The 18,909-nt window shown below is 33.2% G+C and overlaps 2 protein-coding genes across 2 annotated transcripts; both read right to left on the minus strand.

Annotated features, from left to right (window-relative positions):
* Positions 1–2,080: 2,080 nt before the first annotated feature.
* Positions 2,081–2,647, minus strand: LOC129308346 (uncharacterized protein At5g19025). Its single transcript, XM_054949424.1, has one exon. It carries the CDS (start codon positions 2,645–2,647, stop codon positions 2,081–2,083), a length of 567 nt encoding a protein of 188 aa, XP_054805399.1.
* Positions 2,648–12,133: 9,486 nt separating this feature from the next.
* LOC129307673 (uncharacterized) lies at positions 12,134–15,895 on the minus strand. The gene is made up of 6 exons (XM_054948529.1): positions 15,600–15,895; positions 15,056–15,292; positions 14,255–14,366; positions 13,994–14,168; positions 12,953–13,190; positions 12,134–12,725 (listed from the first exon to the last, which is right to left on the minus strand). Exons 1-6 carry the CDS (start codon positions 15,784–15,786, stop codon positions 12,427–12,429), a joined length of 1,248 nt encoding a protein of 415 aa, XP_054804504.1. The 5' UTR covers positions 15,787–15,895; the 3' UTR covers positions 12,134–12,426.
* Positions 15,896–18,909: the final 3,014 nt, after the last annotated feature.

The following is an 18,909-nucleotide window of genomic DNA, read 5'->3' on the forward strand; positions in this document are numbered from 1 at the left end:
TTTTTAGTAGTTATTTAGAGCTCAAGCTACAGCATGAAGCAACACACTGAAGCTCTTACTAAGCTACATGTATAACGCTGCAACTTCCACTAAGTTTTGCCACAGATGCACTACAGGAGCTACAGATAAATAGGACAACATCAGCCCTAATTTAGGTTACACTGCAAAGGCTACAGCTAGAGATTCACTACACTCATCCTTGAGCCATCAGAGAAACACGCCTTTGCAACAGAAATTTCAAAAAAGGGCTTTGGAAACTTTGATTCCCACAATACCATTGACCCCATTTCATTCAATGAGATAGATAATACGCAATGAGTTGCTGATTGGCCAGGTGCATGAAGAACTAAATAGTAACCAAAATTATCTTATATTTAACGGTAATATTTGGCTTAGCTGAGGAGCCATCTCATCTATTATTATCATTCACATCTACTCCAATTCAAAAGAGGGCAATGGCATCCTTCTCTTATCATGCTCTTAGTATGGTTGATGAACTACTAGAACCATCAAAAGATGAAGTGGAAATTGAAAGTGCTTAATAATGATTTAGCATCTGATGAAGAAGAGAAATCAGTTTAAATTTCTTAGGATGAAGCTAACACTAATACTTTGTTAGATGTTGACATGTTTCATTGTTGAAGAACATGAAATTGTGATATTGGGATGATCATTGTGTTGTTTGACGTTGACATGTTTCACTATTTAAGAACATAAAATTGTGATTTTGGGATGATCATCATGTTGTTCGAGATTTTTTCATAATGAGTTTGGTTTGCTATATATATATTGATCATGAATTGTGTTGTCTTTTTTTCAAATTATGCGCTGCATTTTCATGCAGCGTCCACAGCACTGTGTTATACTATTTAGGAATGCTACAAGTGCAAAACGGGTATAATGACTGTCTTTAGTCACCTTACTCAGTGTAATCAAAATCAATAAGAATTTCAACATGCTCACAACACAAGCATAGCATTACTTGGTGTAGGGTGCTAGCCCACCATTATTGGCACGTTTGTGAAAATACACTCTTACCTCGGATTAGCCAAGGTCATTAGCCAAATATTGAATAACAGAATCAAATTCAGGGCGTGTAAGATGAAAAAAGAAAAGGTAGAAAAAGGTTTTATTAATAAATTATATATTTGGCTAATGGCCTTGGCTAATCTAAAAGCTTTTGCAGATGCCAGTGAAAAGTCAAGAGCTTGTGAAGAAAATGAATCGGCATTGAGCCCTTCAGTGCACATTAACCATCAGGTACTGCATTGCTCATTCAGCCAATTGGCAATGAACAATCAAAATGACCCTTCTTGGTTTGCTTTACACCCAACAGTTGAGATACAATTCAGCACAAATTAAAGGGCAGGGGCATCATCAGCTAACGTAAAGCAAATAGTCAGAGGCATCACTGCCCATAATCTGGGTCATCACTGATGAATACCTAGGCTGAAGCTTCAGACGTCTTTTACCTATGTCTATATGTAATATTACATTTTCAATGCATACCACTCACAGATTTCTACAAGATTACCTCGTCTGCGATACATTTGTGAGTGTTATAATACTTCATCAAAATTTTATATCTTAAGTTGTTGCCTTATGCTTAATAAAAAAGATTACATCTTTCTCACGCCGTGATACCAACACAAGCTAAAATGTATGCTCATCTGTCCTCATAAGATGATAGAAAGAGCGCAATGCTCAGGCAACAGTAAAAGAGAAACTGTGGTGATGAGCAGAAACCATTCTATAATCCGAATCACAGGTGTCAAAACAGATGATGCATAATTACACTGTCTACAGACTGTGCAGTAATTACGGAAACCCAATCACTATGAGAAAATAAAGCAACCAGATACTGTAAGTTTAAGCAGTAAACAAAGCTGATTCACATTGCAGTCAGAAACTAGCGAACATGAAATAATCAGACACGATTCATTCATAAATCGCCAGATTGAGTTAACAAGTCATCAAACTTACTTCTTATGCCGTTCCCATCCCTCGAGCTTGGCAACAAGGCACCCACACTTTGTTCGAAACAGCAAAACAGCATGCCCACTAGGGGGAGCCATATTCCTCAGCCGGACCTCAGACACTCATAATCGAGATTGTTCTCACTCCCACCCTTCCAAGGTAGATTATCAATCTCATCAGACCCAGTCCTGAGAGACTCCTCCTTTTGCAACTGCAAATCAAATTCCATCGCTTTCTTGAGTCCTTTGCATCTGGGCTTGCCACACTTACGGGATTGAGCACCACAGCAGAAAACAACTAATAAAATCAAAATGACAAAGAAGATGACGAACCTTAGAATCTGAGGGATCGTGAATTGGTAGAGCTGCGGAGTGAAATGAGAGAGAAGGATGGAAAGGGAGTTGAAGATGTAAGAGAAATAAGAAGAAAGAAGGAAAGCACTGGAGAAGACGACGAGAATGAGAATGAGGAGGTCAAGGGTGGCGGAAGGAAAGTGCTTGCAGGAAAGGCAACGAGAGCTGCAATTTGAATTATGGGCATGATTCGAGGATTTAGGCTTGGAGTTGGATGACGAGGATGAAGAAGACGAAGAGGAAGAAGAGGGCATGGCGGCGTCGGTGTCGGCGGTGGAGATCACGGTCCCGGTGGAGGCGTACAGAAGGTGATGCATGTTAGAGTCCGAAACGTGACTTTTTTTTTCGGAGAAATATAAAATGTGATTATACTTTTGTTATTTAACAGCCTGGCAATTAGAAGGAACCAATAGAGCCGTATAGTTTTTAAAGGGAAGGGATCGAAAAAGAGGATGCTTTTCTCTCTCTCTCGAGTAATGTGCCAGGACTAGATTTCGATGAGCTCTGACGTTAAGGACCAAGTTGGACCAGCCAGCTGATGCTCTACAATCAGCTAACAATAAGAAGATGAAGAAAAACCCCAATGAGAAAGAAAGACTCCACCATGGATGACCACATGATTAGTGAGGAAGAAGGGAATACAGAGATGCTCCTAAACCAGAAACGAAAATGAAAATAGAGACCACGACGATTGATGTAAACAAGAAGGTCTCATATCGTGATTCTCTACTGGGCTTCAATGGTATGGTAAATGATGCATCTGTAATGGAAGAAGATGACCTGTTCAAAGATATTGACCATATACCTTGGAAGATGCCCGAACCATCGGAAGAAATAAAAGAGCAAATGAAGATGTACCCAGTTATCCTCGTTACAGAAGAAGAAAAGACTAGTGCAGAGCTTGGAAATATGCTCTCATAGTTACTGCATTGGGACTCTACCTATGATGAAAAGATGGCTGTCCAGACTATGGGCGATTTCAAAATTTGAGATCATTGATCTACCGAATAATTACTTCACCATTCGGTTTACTAACTGGGAGAACGGGAAGCAGTAATATAGGAAAGTTCTGTTGGAAGGCCCCTAGATGATCCAACAGCACTGTGTCATTGTCTAGAGGTGGGATCCCTTTTTTGATGTGTATAATAATGCCTTAGGGAGAACTGCAATTTCCATCAGAGTACTAAATGTGAACAGCACTGCTATATAACAAGCATCTTACATGGAGACTCGGGCATTGAGTGGGGCGAACACTTAAGGTAGATATGAATACCCTCAATGAGGTAGGGATAGGGACTGAGAAATTACAAAAGATTGAACGAGGTAAATATCCCCAACTATGTATAGAAATTGACCTGTAAAAAAAGCTTGTACCTAAAGTTATATTTGGAAATATGATTTACAGAACTGAATATGAAGAGATTGGATTGATTTGTTTCTCTTGCAAACGTTATGAATATCGATAGGAAGATTGTCTATGGCAACATGAGCACAATAGCCAGAATAATCAGGATTCAAGCGATAATGCCAATCAAGCAACCATATGAGGGCGAGAACATCTTTAGATTATGGATGCTGGTAGAGGAACTAAGGTTTGAACACTATTCGAGAAGGAGATGAGGATACAAAGGGCAATACAACCAACAAAGAGGAGCTAACAAGTATGTTAGAATGAAAAGGGAGGAGATTCAACAATCTCGTTTTGTAGTGATAGCAAAGCTAGGGTAAGAAGATCAACTCACAAAGAGTGTTAATACTAACACAAAAGTGGCACCTGTCACAGAGGGGGGAGAAAAAAACTGTCTCCCATCAAGACAATTACCTCAATGTAGAGTGGGCAAAACAAAAGGGACCTATAAATCAAGGTCACATCAACGACGTTAGAGAACCAATCCTGGGTAAAGAACATTAGGCAAAAAGGGATAAAGAAAATATCCAACCCAAGAGATCGAATAAGGCAAAAACAGGAAAATACACTGTTGGTGGATCCACTCCTAAAAAGGTTAGGCCAAGTCCTTCTTACCAACCCAAGACTCCTCAACATAACCAAAGGGTCCATGCTGTAGTCATTGGAAATAACTCACCAATAGACCGAAATAAGGATAAGCCCATAATGGAAACTAAGGGAGCAGTGGTTAAAAGGCTCAAAGAAAGTGGGTTCGGGATTCTAAATAATTCTAAGGGTATCCTCTTCTGGGCTTGTGTTGAGAAAGAATATCACCTTTAATCCACCAAACCCAAGTAACGAGAAAATCAACCAGAAAGGAGCAATGGTGATTTGTGAAGATGGTAAGGGAAGGGGTGCGAATTTGCACAAGGAAGGCGCTGAGCCTATGGAAGGAGACAACATTTAAGTAAGGGCTACCCTTCTCACCTCCTTTTTTTGTGATTTTTTATGATTATTTCTGTTTGGAATTGTCGGGGAGCTAGAAACAAGGCTTTCCCCCATCTCATAAAGGATATTAAGAAAAAAAATAAAGTTGACATTCTTTGCCTATTGGAGACTAGAATCAGTGGTTCTAAAGCTGACAATGTTGTTCAAAAATTTAGTTTTTCTAATTGGATTAGAGTAGAGGCTACAAGATTTGCAAGTGGCATATGGGTTATGTGGAATGATTTTGATTTTATTGTTGAATATTTGTGGTCTAATACACAAATACTCCACTATAATATTGCTAATTTGCATTCAAAAGAGTCCTCCCTAGTTTCTTCTATGTATGGAGAAACATAAGAATTGCGACAACATCAACTCTAGGAAGCTATTGAAACTATAACTAATGCCAGTAATGATCCTTAGTTAATTTTGGGAGATTTCAATTCTTTTAGAAATCCCACAGACAAAATTGGAGGTTTAAATGTGGTTAAAGCCAATGCGAATAATTTTAGTCATTGCCTTTCTACCTCAGGACTGTTGGATATACCTTGATAAGAGATCGTTACACCTGGGAGAAAAATGGAGTTAAGGAGAAACTAGACTGGGTGTTTTGAAATGCTTTTTGGCTACTTAGATTTTCAAACTATAAGGCTTTTAATTTTTTAAGATTCAAATCTAATCATCGAGTCATATTGGTCACAGACAAATTGGAGACAAGGAAATATCAAACTTGTTAAAGATTTATATATAATGCTACTCAGGCTTTGGAGGAAAGCTTTAAAGAGTTGTGCATGCCACTTAGGAAAATAAAAATTGGATTGAAGGTGTTGAAATATTTCCCTCGAAAGTTACAGAGTAGAATGCTTGTATCCTTAGTAGTATCCCAAAGAAGAAGCATAAAATTCTCAGGCGACTTAAAGGTATAGATAAAGCTATAAGTACCAGTGACAAAAATGGTTTGAAAAAAATAGAAACTAAGCTCTAGGAAAAATATCATAAGCTGTTAGCACAAGAGGAGCTTATTTGGTACCAAAAATTTAGGTGCAAGTAGTTGAAATGGGGTAATAGAAATACTAAATTCTTTCATGCTGCAACTATAGTTAAAAGGAGGAAAAAGAAAATTGAAGCACTTAAAGATGATGGTGGTAATTGGGTCATAGACCAAGATAGTCTTAAAAACATGGCTTGTGATTTCTTTGAAAGACTTTATACGAAAGAAACTTACACCTTTGAGATAAAAAGTTATCATGAAATTAAACTTTATATTTAATTTAACTTTTCTATGATTAAGGTAAGTTAGAAGCTTAACAATTCCTAATTACCATTGTATGACTTGATTTTGGTTAAGTGATTGGTAATGTTAAGGTAGGTATTGTTGTTTGGTATTAATTTCTCAAATTTAGAGATCTAATATATTGTGATTCTTGTGTTGCATTTATCAATTAATAGTTGGCAACTTATATACATTCTTTACATAACTCTTTCCCTTTGTCTACATTAGTAATTACATACTAACCCTCTTTATGGTTGGTTTCTTCCTTGAGAGAGGAGAAAATGATAAGGCGAATTCCAATTACTGGTCATCAATCAATAAATCAAGAACCTATACCAGAGGTATCACCTAAACAAGAACAACGGAGGCCTTAAGGCAATGATGCTCTTCTAGAAGAGCTAAGGGAGAAGATTATCGATATATAACGAATTGTACAAGACCCAAAAGCATTTCAATGGCACTTAACGCATGTAAAATCTTGTTGGGGAGGCAACATGTAACACCTTTAAATTTTAGCACTTATTTTTCACAAATTAATAGTTTGATAAATTATTTTATAAATTTTAAACTCTTATCATGATAGAAAAGAAATTATAAAAACATTTAACAAATAGTTTACCATGATAAAAAGGGTCTATCATGGTAAAAAATTCAAACATAATAGATTTACTTTATCATAGTAATTAAGAAAAGAAATCATTAAATACTTCAAGTGTACATTTCTATTATAATTTCAAAGCCATGGTCAAATGAGTAACATTTCACAAACTATACTTTTTGGATACTTGACTTAAGCCCTAAATTATACATTTTCAAACATTGGTTACCATAAAAAAACTACCACATAACGGCATACTTAATTGAAATTTTACTTTACAAATACCCAGGGCCATGAGAGACAGACATAATTCTCTTGGCATATAAAGTACAATAATAAATAGAGTCTACATGCTCAATATATATATATATATATATATATATCTCCATCCTAAGTTGGCATAATATACATCATTAATGAGAATAAAGAAGCTAAATCAGAAAACGGTGTCTCATACATTGAATTATGCCTCAGATACTTCTCCGGCCAAACTCGCTCTTGAAAAATTAATAACCACGAGGAATGAGACTTAAAGGTCTAGTAACCAAATAGTAATATGTAATAATGGATATCAAATAGTTAATCATGTAATTGCTAAGTGGGCAAATAAAACAACAATCCAAACAATTATTTAATTAGCATGACTACACCTTATATCCCTTCTTATGCCATGCTCGGACACCAAGTCACTCGACCAAAGGTAAGTTGGACCAAGTTATAAGCCACACATTAATTCTAATGAGGGCTTACTATGTGGTAACTCAACCAAATAAAAATCCCTACCGAATAATTTTTAATATATTTCGACCAGTCATATGTTTATAACAGTCGAACAAAAATCATTTGGCACATTTTAGTATCAACAGACAATTTATCTCATATTTTCAGTAGTGCCAATATTCACAAAATATTTATAATTACAAATTTAACCCACTTGGTAATTATTTTCGAACAAAAATATAATTATATATTATTTCTCAACAAAAATCAAGATTTTTCAAATAACAAAACAAACACACAATTAATCACACACATACACACTACGACATTTTAATAATGATTATCTTGTATCTTGGATAATGCGTTCTCCTATACCACAACTCTTTCACCACTCTCTTGAACCACACAATCTACACACCCATTTAATAATATAAGTATAATATTAATTTCATAATACTAAATATTAATTAATAAATAATTTTAATTTAAAAAGTTAGAAATTTTAGGCTTAATTTAGATATTAATACTAATTCAAAATTAGTTTCTCATTTAATTTTCTAAATTACTTTCTAAAATTTTCATGCCTCTATAGACTATACCTAGGTTTTAAATCAATCATAATATCAAAATTTTATCAATTTATTTTCTAAAAATTTATCCAAAAATAAATTAAAAATTTAAAAATTACTCTCAAGCCTCAAATCACCATTTTATGGCCTCAAAAATATTTATTTATACTCAAATAAATATCTAATAATTAAAAATCTATCCTAACATCTCATATCTCATATAAACTCAATCATATAAGTGTAAAGTTTAACTTAAAAATTTTCATATCTAAGTTTCAACATCAAAAAGAAAATTTTATAGTATTTATTATACCTTCAGTAACCTCAACATTTATTTTGAATTAACATAACCTTATATTAACTACCCTATAGAAGAATCATAATCAAAAAATTTTCTCCATACATCAAAATAATACTACTATTAAATATTTCTAAATGAGTAAAAAATATTTATGGAAAGACCTTGAAAAATGAAAGACATTTTGTACACCTAAATTATTTAAAAATTTAAAACCTTACCTAAATAAAATGAACAATGTTGTGCAAAAGTTGAAATGGAAAGAAGAAAAAGAGAAAGAAAGCTGTGCGTAAAAAATGAGAAGGGAAGGAGGGTGTTTATAATAAAACATGGGTCCTACAGTCATTTATTATTATTATTTTTTTCAAACTTAAAGGGGCAAATTTCAAACGAAAGAAACAAAATTTCTCGACAACTTTTTCAATGGCTTGATTTTTTTAAATATATCTATATTAATTATATCATAATAAACATCTCTTACATGATTTTGAACTTAAATTTAATCTACATTTGAATACTTAGATATGTGATTAACTCCAAATAACCTCGAATACAAATTTATTTATTCTAAACCTCAAAACAATATGAATTCATAATTTTGAATGCTCAACAAAAACCTAAATTTCACACTTTGTTTATTATCTAAGGATCAGGATGTTACACGACCAAACCAAACATATCTTCAACATTCTTGGCATCCTTAATATACCTAGTGACAATGTTTGATGTATTTATTACGAGTGACTTAGTTATATCCTTCTCCAAGACAAGTTCTTGGAGTTTAGCTAGACTTCTTGCTACTAATAATGTAACAAGTTTGAATAGCCGCACCATATCTTTGATTTCTTCCCTAAGACTAGATATGAAATGCAATAATAAGATAGTCTTCAGGTAACTAACGATTGCTAGTGCCACTATCATAATCAACATTGTCTTTAACCACACTGCCATGCTATTAAACCAATGTTCCATATCCTTGATTTCTTCCTTATGTCCAGATATGTACACTTCTTGAATACTTTACACCCTTTCTACTTGGTTCTAAATGAATAGATAATTTATTTTGATATTTAGATGAGAGATTGTTGAATATCATTCAATATTTTTGCACCTATATTGTTGAGGATGACTAACTCTGATACCACTATTATAGAAGAATAATATGGAAAAGAAAGAGAAAGAGAGTAAAGAGAGGAGAAACAGAGGAATAGAGAACAAAAGGCAGAGAGAATTGAGTAGAATTGAGAGAGAAGAGAAAGAGGGAGACAAAGAGGTTCAATGAATAGTAAGTTGCATTATTGTAATCTGGATAAGCATATGATTTACATAGGTAATCCCCTATGTATAGGATTTTACCCCTAACCTACCCCTTATGACTTTATTAACTAACTAATCCCACTAGCTATTTATCTAATCAACTGACTAATTATTCTATAATTACAATTACACAATTATACTCCTCTCACAAGAGACCCTTGCCCTCAAGGGTCAAGAACAACAAAACCTTTAGGTACAAATTTCATAACCAGACAAAGATCTTATGCTATTATAGTCTGAACACCCTCTTAAATAGTAGCATGAAGATTGACTATCTAAACCTTTGAGTTGATCATTCACTGAAAATGCCTTTAGCTTATACTGCTCATTTTCATCCTTTCTATTCTCATTTCTTGCTTTAAAAAGTTGGTACCATCCTTGCAGGCCCTACTATAAGATGTGTAGATGTGCCTTTGACTTTTCTTACACATAACAACTACAACACACAACTCAATGACATACTCATATTTGCAATAGTTTTTCTTCGTATCTAATGCAATTAAGAAGTAAAGGGAAGTTGGTTGTAAGGGCTGATTATACTTTGATATAACAAATATTAGAGTGGCTTCATGCTAATCCTCAAGGAGGTTACTCAGTAATCTAAGCTACATATCAAAAGGTTAAATCTTTATTTTGGTAAAAAAATGATAAATGATAATTTTGATTATATTAAATAATGTGACACTTGTGCTAAATGTAAATACAAGATTGTTGCTACACCTGGACTAGTGCAACCTTTACCTATTTCTAGCAAGGCATGGGAAAGTGTCACTATGAATTTCATTGAAGGGCTACCTAAATCATTTGGTAAGGATACCATTTGAGTAGTAATTGACTATATAATTATGCACATTTTTTACCCCTTACTAATCCTTTTTCAGCTTCTACTTTAGCCAAGATTTTTATAGATCACATTTACAAATTACATGGGGCATTCTCTGAAATTATTAGTGACCGTGATCCTTTATTTGTTAGTAATTTTTGCATTGTAGGTTTTAGGGGTGAAGCAACATCTTTCCATTGCATATCACCCTCAAATCAATGGCCAATCCAAATTGCTCAATCATTGGTTGGAAACTTATCTCCAATGCATGTGCTGAGAACAACCCAAAGATTGGAATAAGTGGCTATCATAGGCAAAATTGTGGTAAAACTAAAATACCACTTTTCAAACACCAACTGTGACTACTTTTTTTGAAATTCTATATGGTAAGAAACCTCTTCTCCGTTCTCCCTATTTACTTCACAATAGTGTATTAGATGTTTTAGATAGGTCATTTACAGCAAGAGAAGAGGTGTTAGCTATTCTAAAGCACCATCTCCACAGGGCAGCTAACATAATGAAGCAAAAAGCAGGCACTCATAGGACTGATCGTGAATTTGCAATAGGACAGTGGGTTTTTCTCAAACTCTAGCCCTACTACCAAATTTTAGCAGCCATTAGAAGATCATGGAAGCTGGCTCCATGCTATTTTGGTCCCTACAGAGTTTTAGAAAAAGTTGAAGCTGTTACATACAAGTTAGAGTTATCTGAAGACTCAAGGATCCACCCTACTTTCCATGTGTCCTTGTTGAAACTTTGTCCAGATCCAAAAGTCAAGCAAAGGCATCCTCTACTTGACTGGCCAGAAATTCCAACAATAATAGAACCTGAATAAATTCTGCAGCAACGAGTTGGTCGCAAGAGGAGGCGAATTATCACTGAGGTTTTGGTTAAATGGAAGTAACTTCTTGATGAAGAAGCCTTTTGGATGCCATTATATCAATTACAGCAGAAATTTCCTCAATTTGTGGTTCAAGACCCTTGAGGGCAAGTATTAGTATGATTTTATAATAATGACAGCAATAGTTTTATTAGTTATGAGGATATAGCTGTTAGGAAGAGGATTAAGCCGATAAATGCCTGATTCCTATTGTTTGCGTGATTTGTCTCTTGATAAGATTGCATATTATTCATATTTCTCTCCTCCTCTGTTTCTCCTAAACCACTCAATTCTCTCTCTCTCCTCTCTCTATCCTACTCTTCTCCTTCATTCTTTCTCTCTTTTTCTCTCTTCTACCTCTGTCAAGATTACAAAGGTATAACATATAATCTGAAATTCCTCATCTTATTGCATGAACGATGCCATTATTGAGATCGTCAAACTCGCAAATCTTAGTTTGACTCAATCCGACTCCGTTAAATCAAGGTTAAGAAAATGCAAAAGCTAAAAATGATTCCACTTCTCTCAATGCAGCGCAAAATTCCAGATACGCCTAAATACCCTGTAAGACATGATAGCCCATCAGTACCAGATTTAGTTGCTAAAATATGCTAATAACCATCATTTTTATGATAAATTTTTTGTTTTAAAATTTTATTCTAATTTTTTATGCATGCATTGATCTTGTACATAATTATTTATAAATATACATTTACTTAAATGAATACAATGACGAAGATTTATTAGTTTACAACTTTGGGTTTAAGTGCAATTGCGGATAAACATTAACGTACTTTAATATCAAGTTATGAAATTTATTAATAATTTTTTAAATTTTTTTATCTAATTTGTTAATGTATAATATTCAAATTTTATTAACGCTGGTTTGACATCGTTGAATCAAATTGCCTTGATAGGTTTTAAAAACATTGGACAAGACTGAAGACACCATAAAAGAAGAGTAATAAATCCATTCCACTCCAAAGAAAAAGAAGAATAATAATATATCTGAACAGGATAATAGAGGGAAGATTCAAGATTGCACTTCCTAATCCTATATCTACTTTCCCAGCAACAACCAACATTCTATATGCAGGCACGGAAGGTCATCATTACTTACTCATTACAATACCGCTTGCACCTAACATATCCATAGTAACAAACCTACTTATTATACAGACCTGACAGTGACAACTACAACTACAAGGAGAGGTAGACTACATATCTTAATTTACACATCAGACTTAAGAAAATTCACGATCAGGAAGGACGAGAGGAGCTACAATAGTCCACACATATAATGCAGCAGTGGCCCACTCAGTGCAAATCCGAACCCATACTGATGTCCATCCAACATCAATCAATCCTGAGCTGTCAGACGAGCTTGTCCATCCAGAAAGAAGCATAGCTGAGTACATGCTTGCCAGAGCAAATATCAAGTGGAAGAATGAATAGGAATAACTGACTGGCTGCGCTTCTTTTCCTTCTTTCTTTCCCTTTCCTTCTTCCAATTCTTCTGCTTCAAGTAAGGGTTTCTTCCCGCCTGGAGAACATATAATTGCTAGTCATGAGAGGAAACGGCAAAGTGACACAAGACAAGCAAAAATGTCTGCTCTCAAGTCTCAACATCTACTTCAAGAAATTTAATAGAAGTTTAGCTGTAAAATCGGGTTCTTAGTTGAACAGTCATGCATTATATTTAGATGCGTTTTGCAACTTCAACAAATATATAACAAAGATCCCCAAGGATTTCACTCGTATTGCCGTTACCTGATTTAGGTGAAGATGGTGGTGACAAGAATGATGTTGAAGATCCAGCACGCAAAGCAGAATATAGCACTGATAACACAGTTGTGAGCAACCCAAGAACAAGGGTACTTATGGTGACGGCTTTGGAATTGCCAAGACCATTGCATGCGTAGTCATGAGGTTCACTAGAAAGGCCCGTGTAGCACACATAAGCACAGTAAAGGGAAATCACAGATGCAGGCAACAAGCTTCCATTCACCTGTTAGGGGAAAAAAAAAAGTATCCCTGAGGTAACATGGAAGTATTGAATCAGAATCTTCCTTCTAAGCCTATCAATTACAGTTCCCATTACACCATTATAAGATTCAGGACAACAAAGGGGCATTCTCCAAGCTCATTAACCTTATTATGTCAACTTTTCTTCAGCAAAAAAGAAGAAATCTCAGAACACGACATAACAAGACAAGACTAAACAAGAAACTCTTTGGTTCATGCATAGGTTTGCAAAACTTCATAAATAGAAGAGACACCACCATCCATATCAAATTTATTCATAGAACCCTCTGAATGTAATTGTTCACTGTTCAAGCAAGCTATTTATTACTCCCAATTGTATACACAAGACAGAAAGAAGCGATTACAAGACTTGGTGAATTAGATGATCAGCAGCTAAAGCAGACAATTCATGTCTATGAATATATAAGATGTGTCAACTGCTTCGGTTCCCCTAATTGTTTTCCTCCAATAATGCTTTTGTAGAATGAAGTTACCTGGCACATATAAGTCAATACAATTGCAAGGAAACAAAGTGGATCATAATTCATAGGGAACTTTAGTAAAGATCAAAGATGGAAGTTTATCAATTTTTTAAGACTTACAACTTACAAGGGGGCAGGATACCTTACGAACTTAGCATACTAATCACATAACAGACTGGGATTATATATAAAAAAAAAAAATCAAAAAAACAAAAAAGTGGGGAGAGGAGAGGCCTCACAATCCACATTCCAGAGAAGCATGAAATATATTTGAATCCTAAATAAAAGCATTGACATGCTTTACCTGAGGATGTAGAGAAATAATTCCAATTGCAAATGCAATAATCATGGTCATGACAAGGAAGAAGATATTTAGGCCGCAGTCATGTCCAGAAGGGTCGAACCAAATAAAAAGAATTCCTGACAATGTATAAGCTGCTATGTAGCATCCAATTGACACAACAAGCAAAGCAACATACCTAAATATGAAAATTTATTAAGATCCCAATTACAAACAGAAATTCATCATGAAAAATAAAATCATATAAAAAATTGTTGGGAATACCACTTCCGTTCATCTTTCTCAACCCACGCATCATTCCAAGAATGTACAAAGTCAAGTAAAATTAGCACTTGAACCAACAAAAACAACCCTGCACCAAATTTCGATATGAATCCTGCAAATATCATATATATGGCAATGTCAATCATCAAATTAGGCAGAAACCAGACCTCTCTCCCATCATTCCTCTCTTTAATTCTTCCATCACATTAGGCTGTTTACACAGTTGTTCCACATTGATATGGGTATTTTTGCTTTCCATGAGGTATCAATGAGGAACAATTGTGTAAACACAATATTCCCCCAAATCATGAGTAAATATGGTAACCTAATATCTGTGGCTATGGTCCAATTTTACACTGTACTGACAGATACGCAGGCCTTTTCAAAATGTTCAAATACGAGGGAGGAAATGAAGAATCTCAACTTATGGACTGATATGAAGCAACGTATATTCAACAAGCATTCAAACAACAAATTATCGTTCTCTGTCGAAGATTAAGAAATACGGAAGCACAAAAGCAATGAGTAGTCAGGATTATTTTCAGAATATTGATAAACAATCCACAATATCTTTAACATGTACCAGATATATATAGGACGCTTTACCATCTGATATGCTACCTTTAGGCTAGATTTAGTTCTTTGCTGTATATATAATGTAAAAACTTTCAAAAACAAATGATTTTCAAGGGAAAATTAAAAGGCGAAAAAAGCGGATTCAATAACACCTGACTTAGACTCTAAATTTTTGTTAAAGAAAAGAAAACAATAAAAGAGTAAGGTGAAGGCCAAAGAACAGACCATAGACTAAGATTACAGCATCTGGAAGGAAGAACATAAGGACCACAAGCAAAACCCAGATCACTATCTTTGCAATCCATCCACCATGGTGCCATGAATCACGCTTATCATTCCGGTCCTTCACACCAATCATTATTACGGCTAGAATAGAGAAAAACAAGAAATTTCCCAAGCTCACACGAAGAACTGCTTGTACTTGAAGAAATTCCTCTGAGCGGGTACCGGAAGTGTTTATCCCTGTTAGAGAGAGAATTCAGATAATTCTATTAAGGGGGGAAAAAACCATGATATCATATCACAAATTCAGCAGCAGTTACAATAAAAAGGTTTGATACAGGAGGATTCCCTTAACTACTCGTGAATCAGGAAATCCTTTCATACAGTAGAAATAAAATCATCCAGAGAAGAAACAACAGTTTGCACTACACCCTTATCAAACTCCACCAATTACGCAACAATTCCACCCCAACAAGCCAAGCATCTAATTCTTCCACATACCCAAACGGGAAAACATTCTAAAAGTCAAAAGGTAGGTTGAATTTACATGAAATTTTCTCCAAAAGGGGCGTTGCTACTTCTCTGAGAATCCAAGAAACAATAAGAGAAGCGCCAAAAAGACCACAATAAGCAATTCTAGCCGATCTCTGTGTGATTCCAGATGCTACAGAGGTGCAGAGACCGCAGGTTAAACTTGCGCAGCAACTTGCGCAGCAAGATAACAAACACGACATGGCTCAATTTCTCTCCTCCAGAATTGAAGTTTCAGAGGGTGATGATCCGCCGAAGGGGTTCGGGGTGGAACTGGAAGGATCGTCAGACTCGAAGGTTGCTGCATATCTCATGACCCAACAATATAAATTTATGTTTTTTAAATTTATTATTATTAAATTAATTTTTTAAATCTTTTATTTGATGTTAAAACTATGGCCTATAATATTATTTTTTATTTTACTCCTTTTTAGTAGGAGTGTCCATGGAATGATATAAGAAAATGATACTTTTGTCTTATATCTCATTTTAAAGAAAAGATTGAGATTAAATTTTTATTTCGTGTTTCATTCTGTATTAAAAATTATATCATCTCATTAGAAATCGGGATGAGGCTAAGATAAGATCGAGACATTCCACGATTCTAATAAATTGAATAATATTGAAAAAAGATTTTAATAATAGCATTCATTAAAATTTTAAATTATATATTTTATTAAGTTTAAAATCAAAACAATACAAGTATATAAATCATAATAATTTAAAGTCAATTATTAAATTACATTAATCACAACTACATATTATAATAACAATTATAAGTGATCTCTAAGTTAAGCAGCAACAATAAACCAATCAAATACAATATCAAATCATTGTTCTTCTACTTTAGTTAAGATTTGCTAAGCTAATTATTTTTTTCAAAAATAAAGCAAGAAATATGATATAAATAAAAAGTTATTAAATAGATAAATATGAGAATAAATTCTATTAATATAATTAATATATTATAAAAAAAGATATCATCTTGTTTATTCTATGTCATTAGAATTATCAATATAAAAACCTTTAGTTTTAAATAAGAATTGCACGTATTGAAATTATAATTAATATAATTAATATAAGTATAAAAAAATAATTAACATAATCAATATATTTAATGTATATTTTTGAAATAAAAAATAATATATATATATATATAAAATATTCAGGACAAAACATCTCGATGATAATTTCATATCCCATCCCATCTTGAACCCTTTTCATGTCTTGTCTCGCAAAATCCTGTCCCAATTGTTTTTAGACCAGGATGAGACTCGTCTCAATATGATCACGATAATATCAAATCAATTGAAATGAGTGCAAATTGAACAGTTCTACTTTATAGTTTGTCATTTATATCAAATTTGTCTACTTTCTTTGTCAGTGCCATGCATTATTGGCATTGCATTGTCAGGAATCCAAGATTCTTCTACATCAATTCCAATTTACATTACTTATTAGCATTATTATTAGAATCGAATCGAACTGGCCAATTGAACTGAGAACTTGTCATAGGCTCGATCTGGTTACACCTAAAAACCGCTTTTCTTATGAATCACTCATGAACCGGCTGCGAACTGGCCAAAATCAATAAAACCAGCGAAAAATCGATTGAACCAACCATGTTACTTTTTTATTTTTAATTCATAATTTTAAAATATAATTTATACATATTTATACCCAATAAGCATGATGAAATGAAAAAATGCAAGAAATATATATGAATTATATATATATATATATATATATATGCATGTAATTTAAAATTATAAATTATAAATTATGAAATAATTACATATATTTTGGATGAAAATGATGTCAAAAATTATAAATTATCTTGTTTTAAATTTACATATTTATTTTTCTTATTATATATGATTATTTATTTTTACTTTAAATATATAATTTTTAAAATATATCAATTTAGTTATGACCTGTTAGGCTCCAGTTTAGACCGCGATCTAATCATTGAATTGTAAACCGATATATTGATCAGTTCAATAATCAATTTAATTTTTATAATATTGCTTATTAGTTTCTAACACCACCCTCCTATGTATCAACAGTACTGTTCTAGGACGATCAATCGCCTCAATTATTGATTTTATCAGCATCGAACATTATTATTTTATTAATGTTTTTTGTATTTTACATTTCTATTTTTAAAAAATTATACTGTGCAATGTTACAAAGATCAATAACTCATTTGTTTCAACTTATTTTATTAAAAAATATTTATTTTTTTAAAAACATATATTTTTTTGAGTTTTTATGGTATTTGTTTAAAATTTTGGAAATAATCAAAATTTAAAAAATAAATTTTCAATTATTTTAAGAAGTTATAAGAGAAAATGATAATAAAATCCCTTTAAATTATCTAAATGACATATTGGTCCCACAAAATGGCATAATTCCTCTAAAGTCCTAAGAGATGTTTCTGTCATTAAGAAATTATAGAAAATGACACTTTTACCCTTTATTCAAATTAAAAAATTCATAATTTTGGTTCTATATCAACAACTTTAGTTTCTAAATTCACAACAATTCAACAACCATTCACAAGTTTTAATCTATAGGTCTTGATAAGCATTAGATGTTAAAAATTCACAACTTTTTATTTACAACTTTTATTCATATATTAACAACTTTTATTTTTAAATTCAGAACAATTAAATAACCATTTGTAACTCCATATTTAAAGGTCTTGATATGGATCAGGTGTTGAGAATTCACAACTTTTATTCCTATATTAATAATGTCAACACCGTATTTTGTTCGGGCATTTTTTTAATTTAATAATAAATATAAATTCAACTAAAAAAATATAAAAAATACTAAAATGAAATTTAATCCTTTTTTAGGATTATATTTTCAAAAAAAAAAGGAATCTTGTTTAATTTTGTTTGAAAAAATCTCTCTCAAATTATCTCAACCATTCAAAAAATATTGAGTGTCAATTTTTGAGAGTTAACTTTTCTCTCCTTAAATCTTTTTGTTCTCCATTTAAATATATGTATATATATATATATTTTAAAATTAAATCTTCCTTTCTCTCCTTTAATCTAATTAAAAAAAAGGCATTAAAAAGAATGCTAAAAAATGCTGGTCATGCACGTTTAAAGAGAGTAGCTTGAAAACAACTTTCCAGGCATAAAAGCTTCACGGAGTAAGCACACACAATCAGAAACAGCAAGACTAGAGACGTGCATGACAGAAGAGAAAAATGAAAGAACACACACAGAAAAAACAAGCAGAGACGCACAATGAAAGGAAATAGAAACATGCACGTACACGAGAGAGCAGAAGGAAAAACACAGCACCAACAC

Source organism: Prosopis cineraria, unplaced genomic scaffold (assembly GCF_029017545.1).
Source record: "Prosopis cineraria cultivar Desert tree isolate PC_DT_omini unplaced genomic scaffold, ASM2901754v1 PC4, whole genome shotgun sequence".
NCBI classification, from domain to species: Eukaryota; Viridiplantae; Streptophyta; class Magnoliopsida; order Fabales; family Fabaceae; genus Prosopis; species Prosopis cineraria.

What these genes read in the sequence shown, in the direction of transcription:
- LOC129308346 (XM_054949424.1), bottom strand. Translation starts at nt 2,647, where the DNA reads ATGCATCACCTTCTGTACGCCTCCACCGGGACCGTGATCTCCACCGCC.
- LOC129307673 (XM_054948529.1), bottom strand. Translation starts at nt 15,786, where the DNA reads ATGTCGTGTTTGTTATCTTGCTGCGCAAGTTGCTGCGCAAGTTTAACC. An exon ending in TTATTTCTCTACATCCTCAG is followed by an intron (nt 13,191 to 13,993) that starts GTAAAGCATGTC and finishes TTCCCCTAACAG; the next exon opens with GTGAATGGAAGCTTGTTGCC. An exon ending in ACCATCTTCACCTAAATCAG is followed by an intron (nt 12,726 to 12,952) that starts GTAACGGCAATA and finishes TATGTTCTCCAG; the next exon opens with GCGGGAAGAAACCCTTACTT.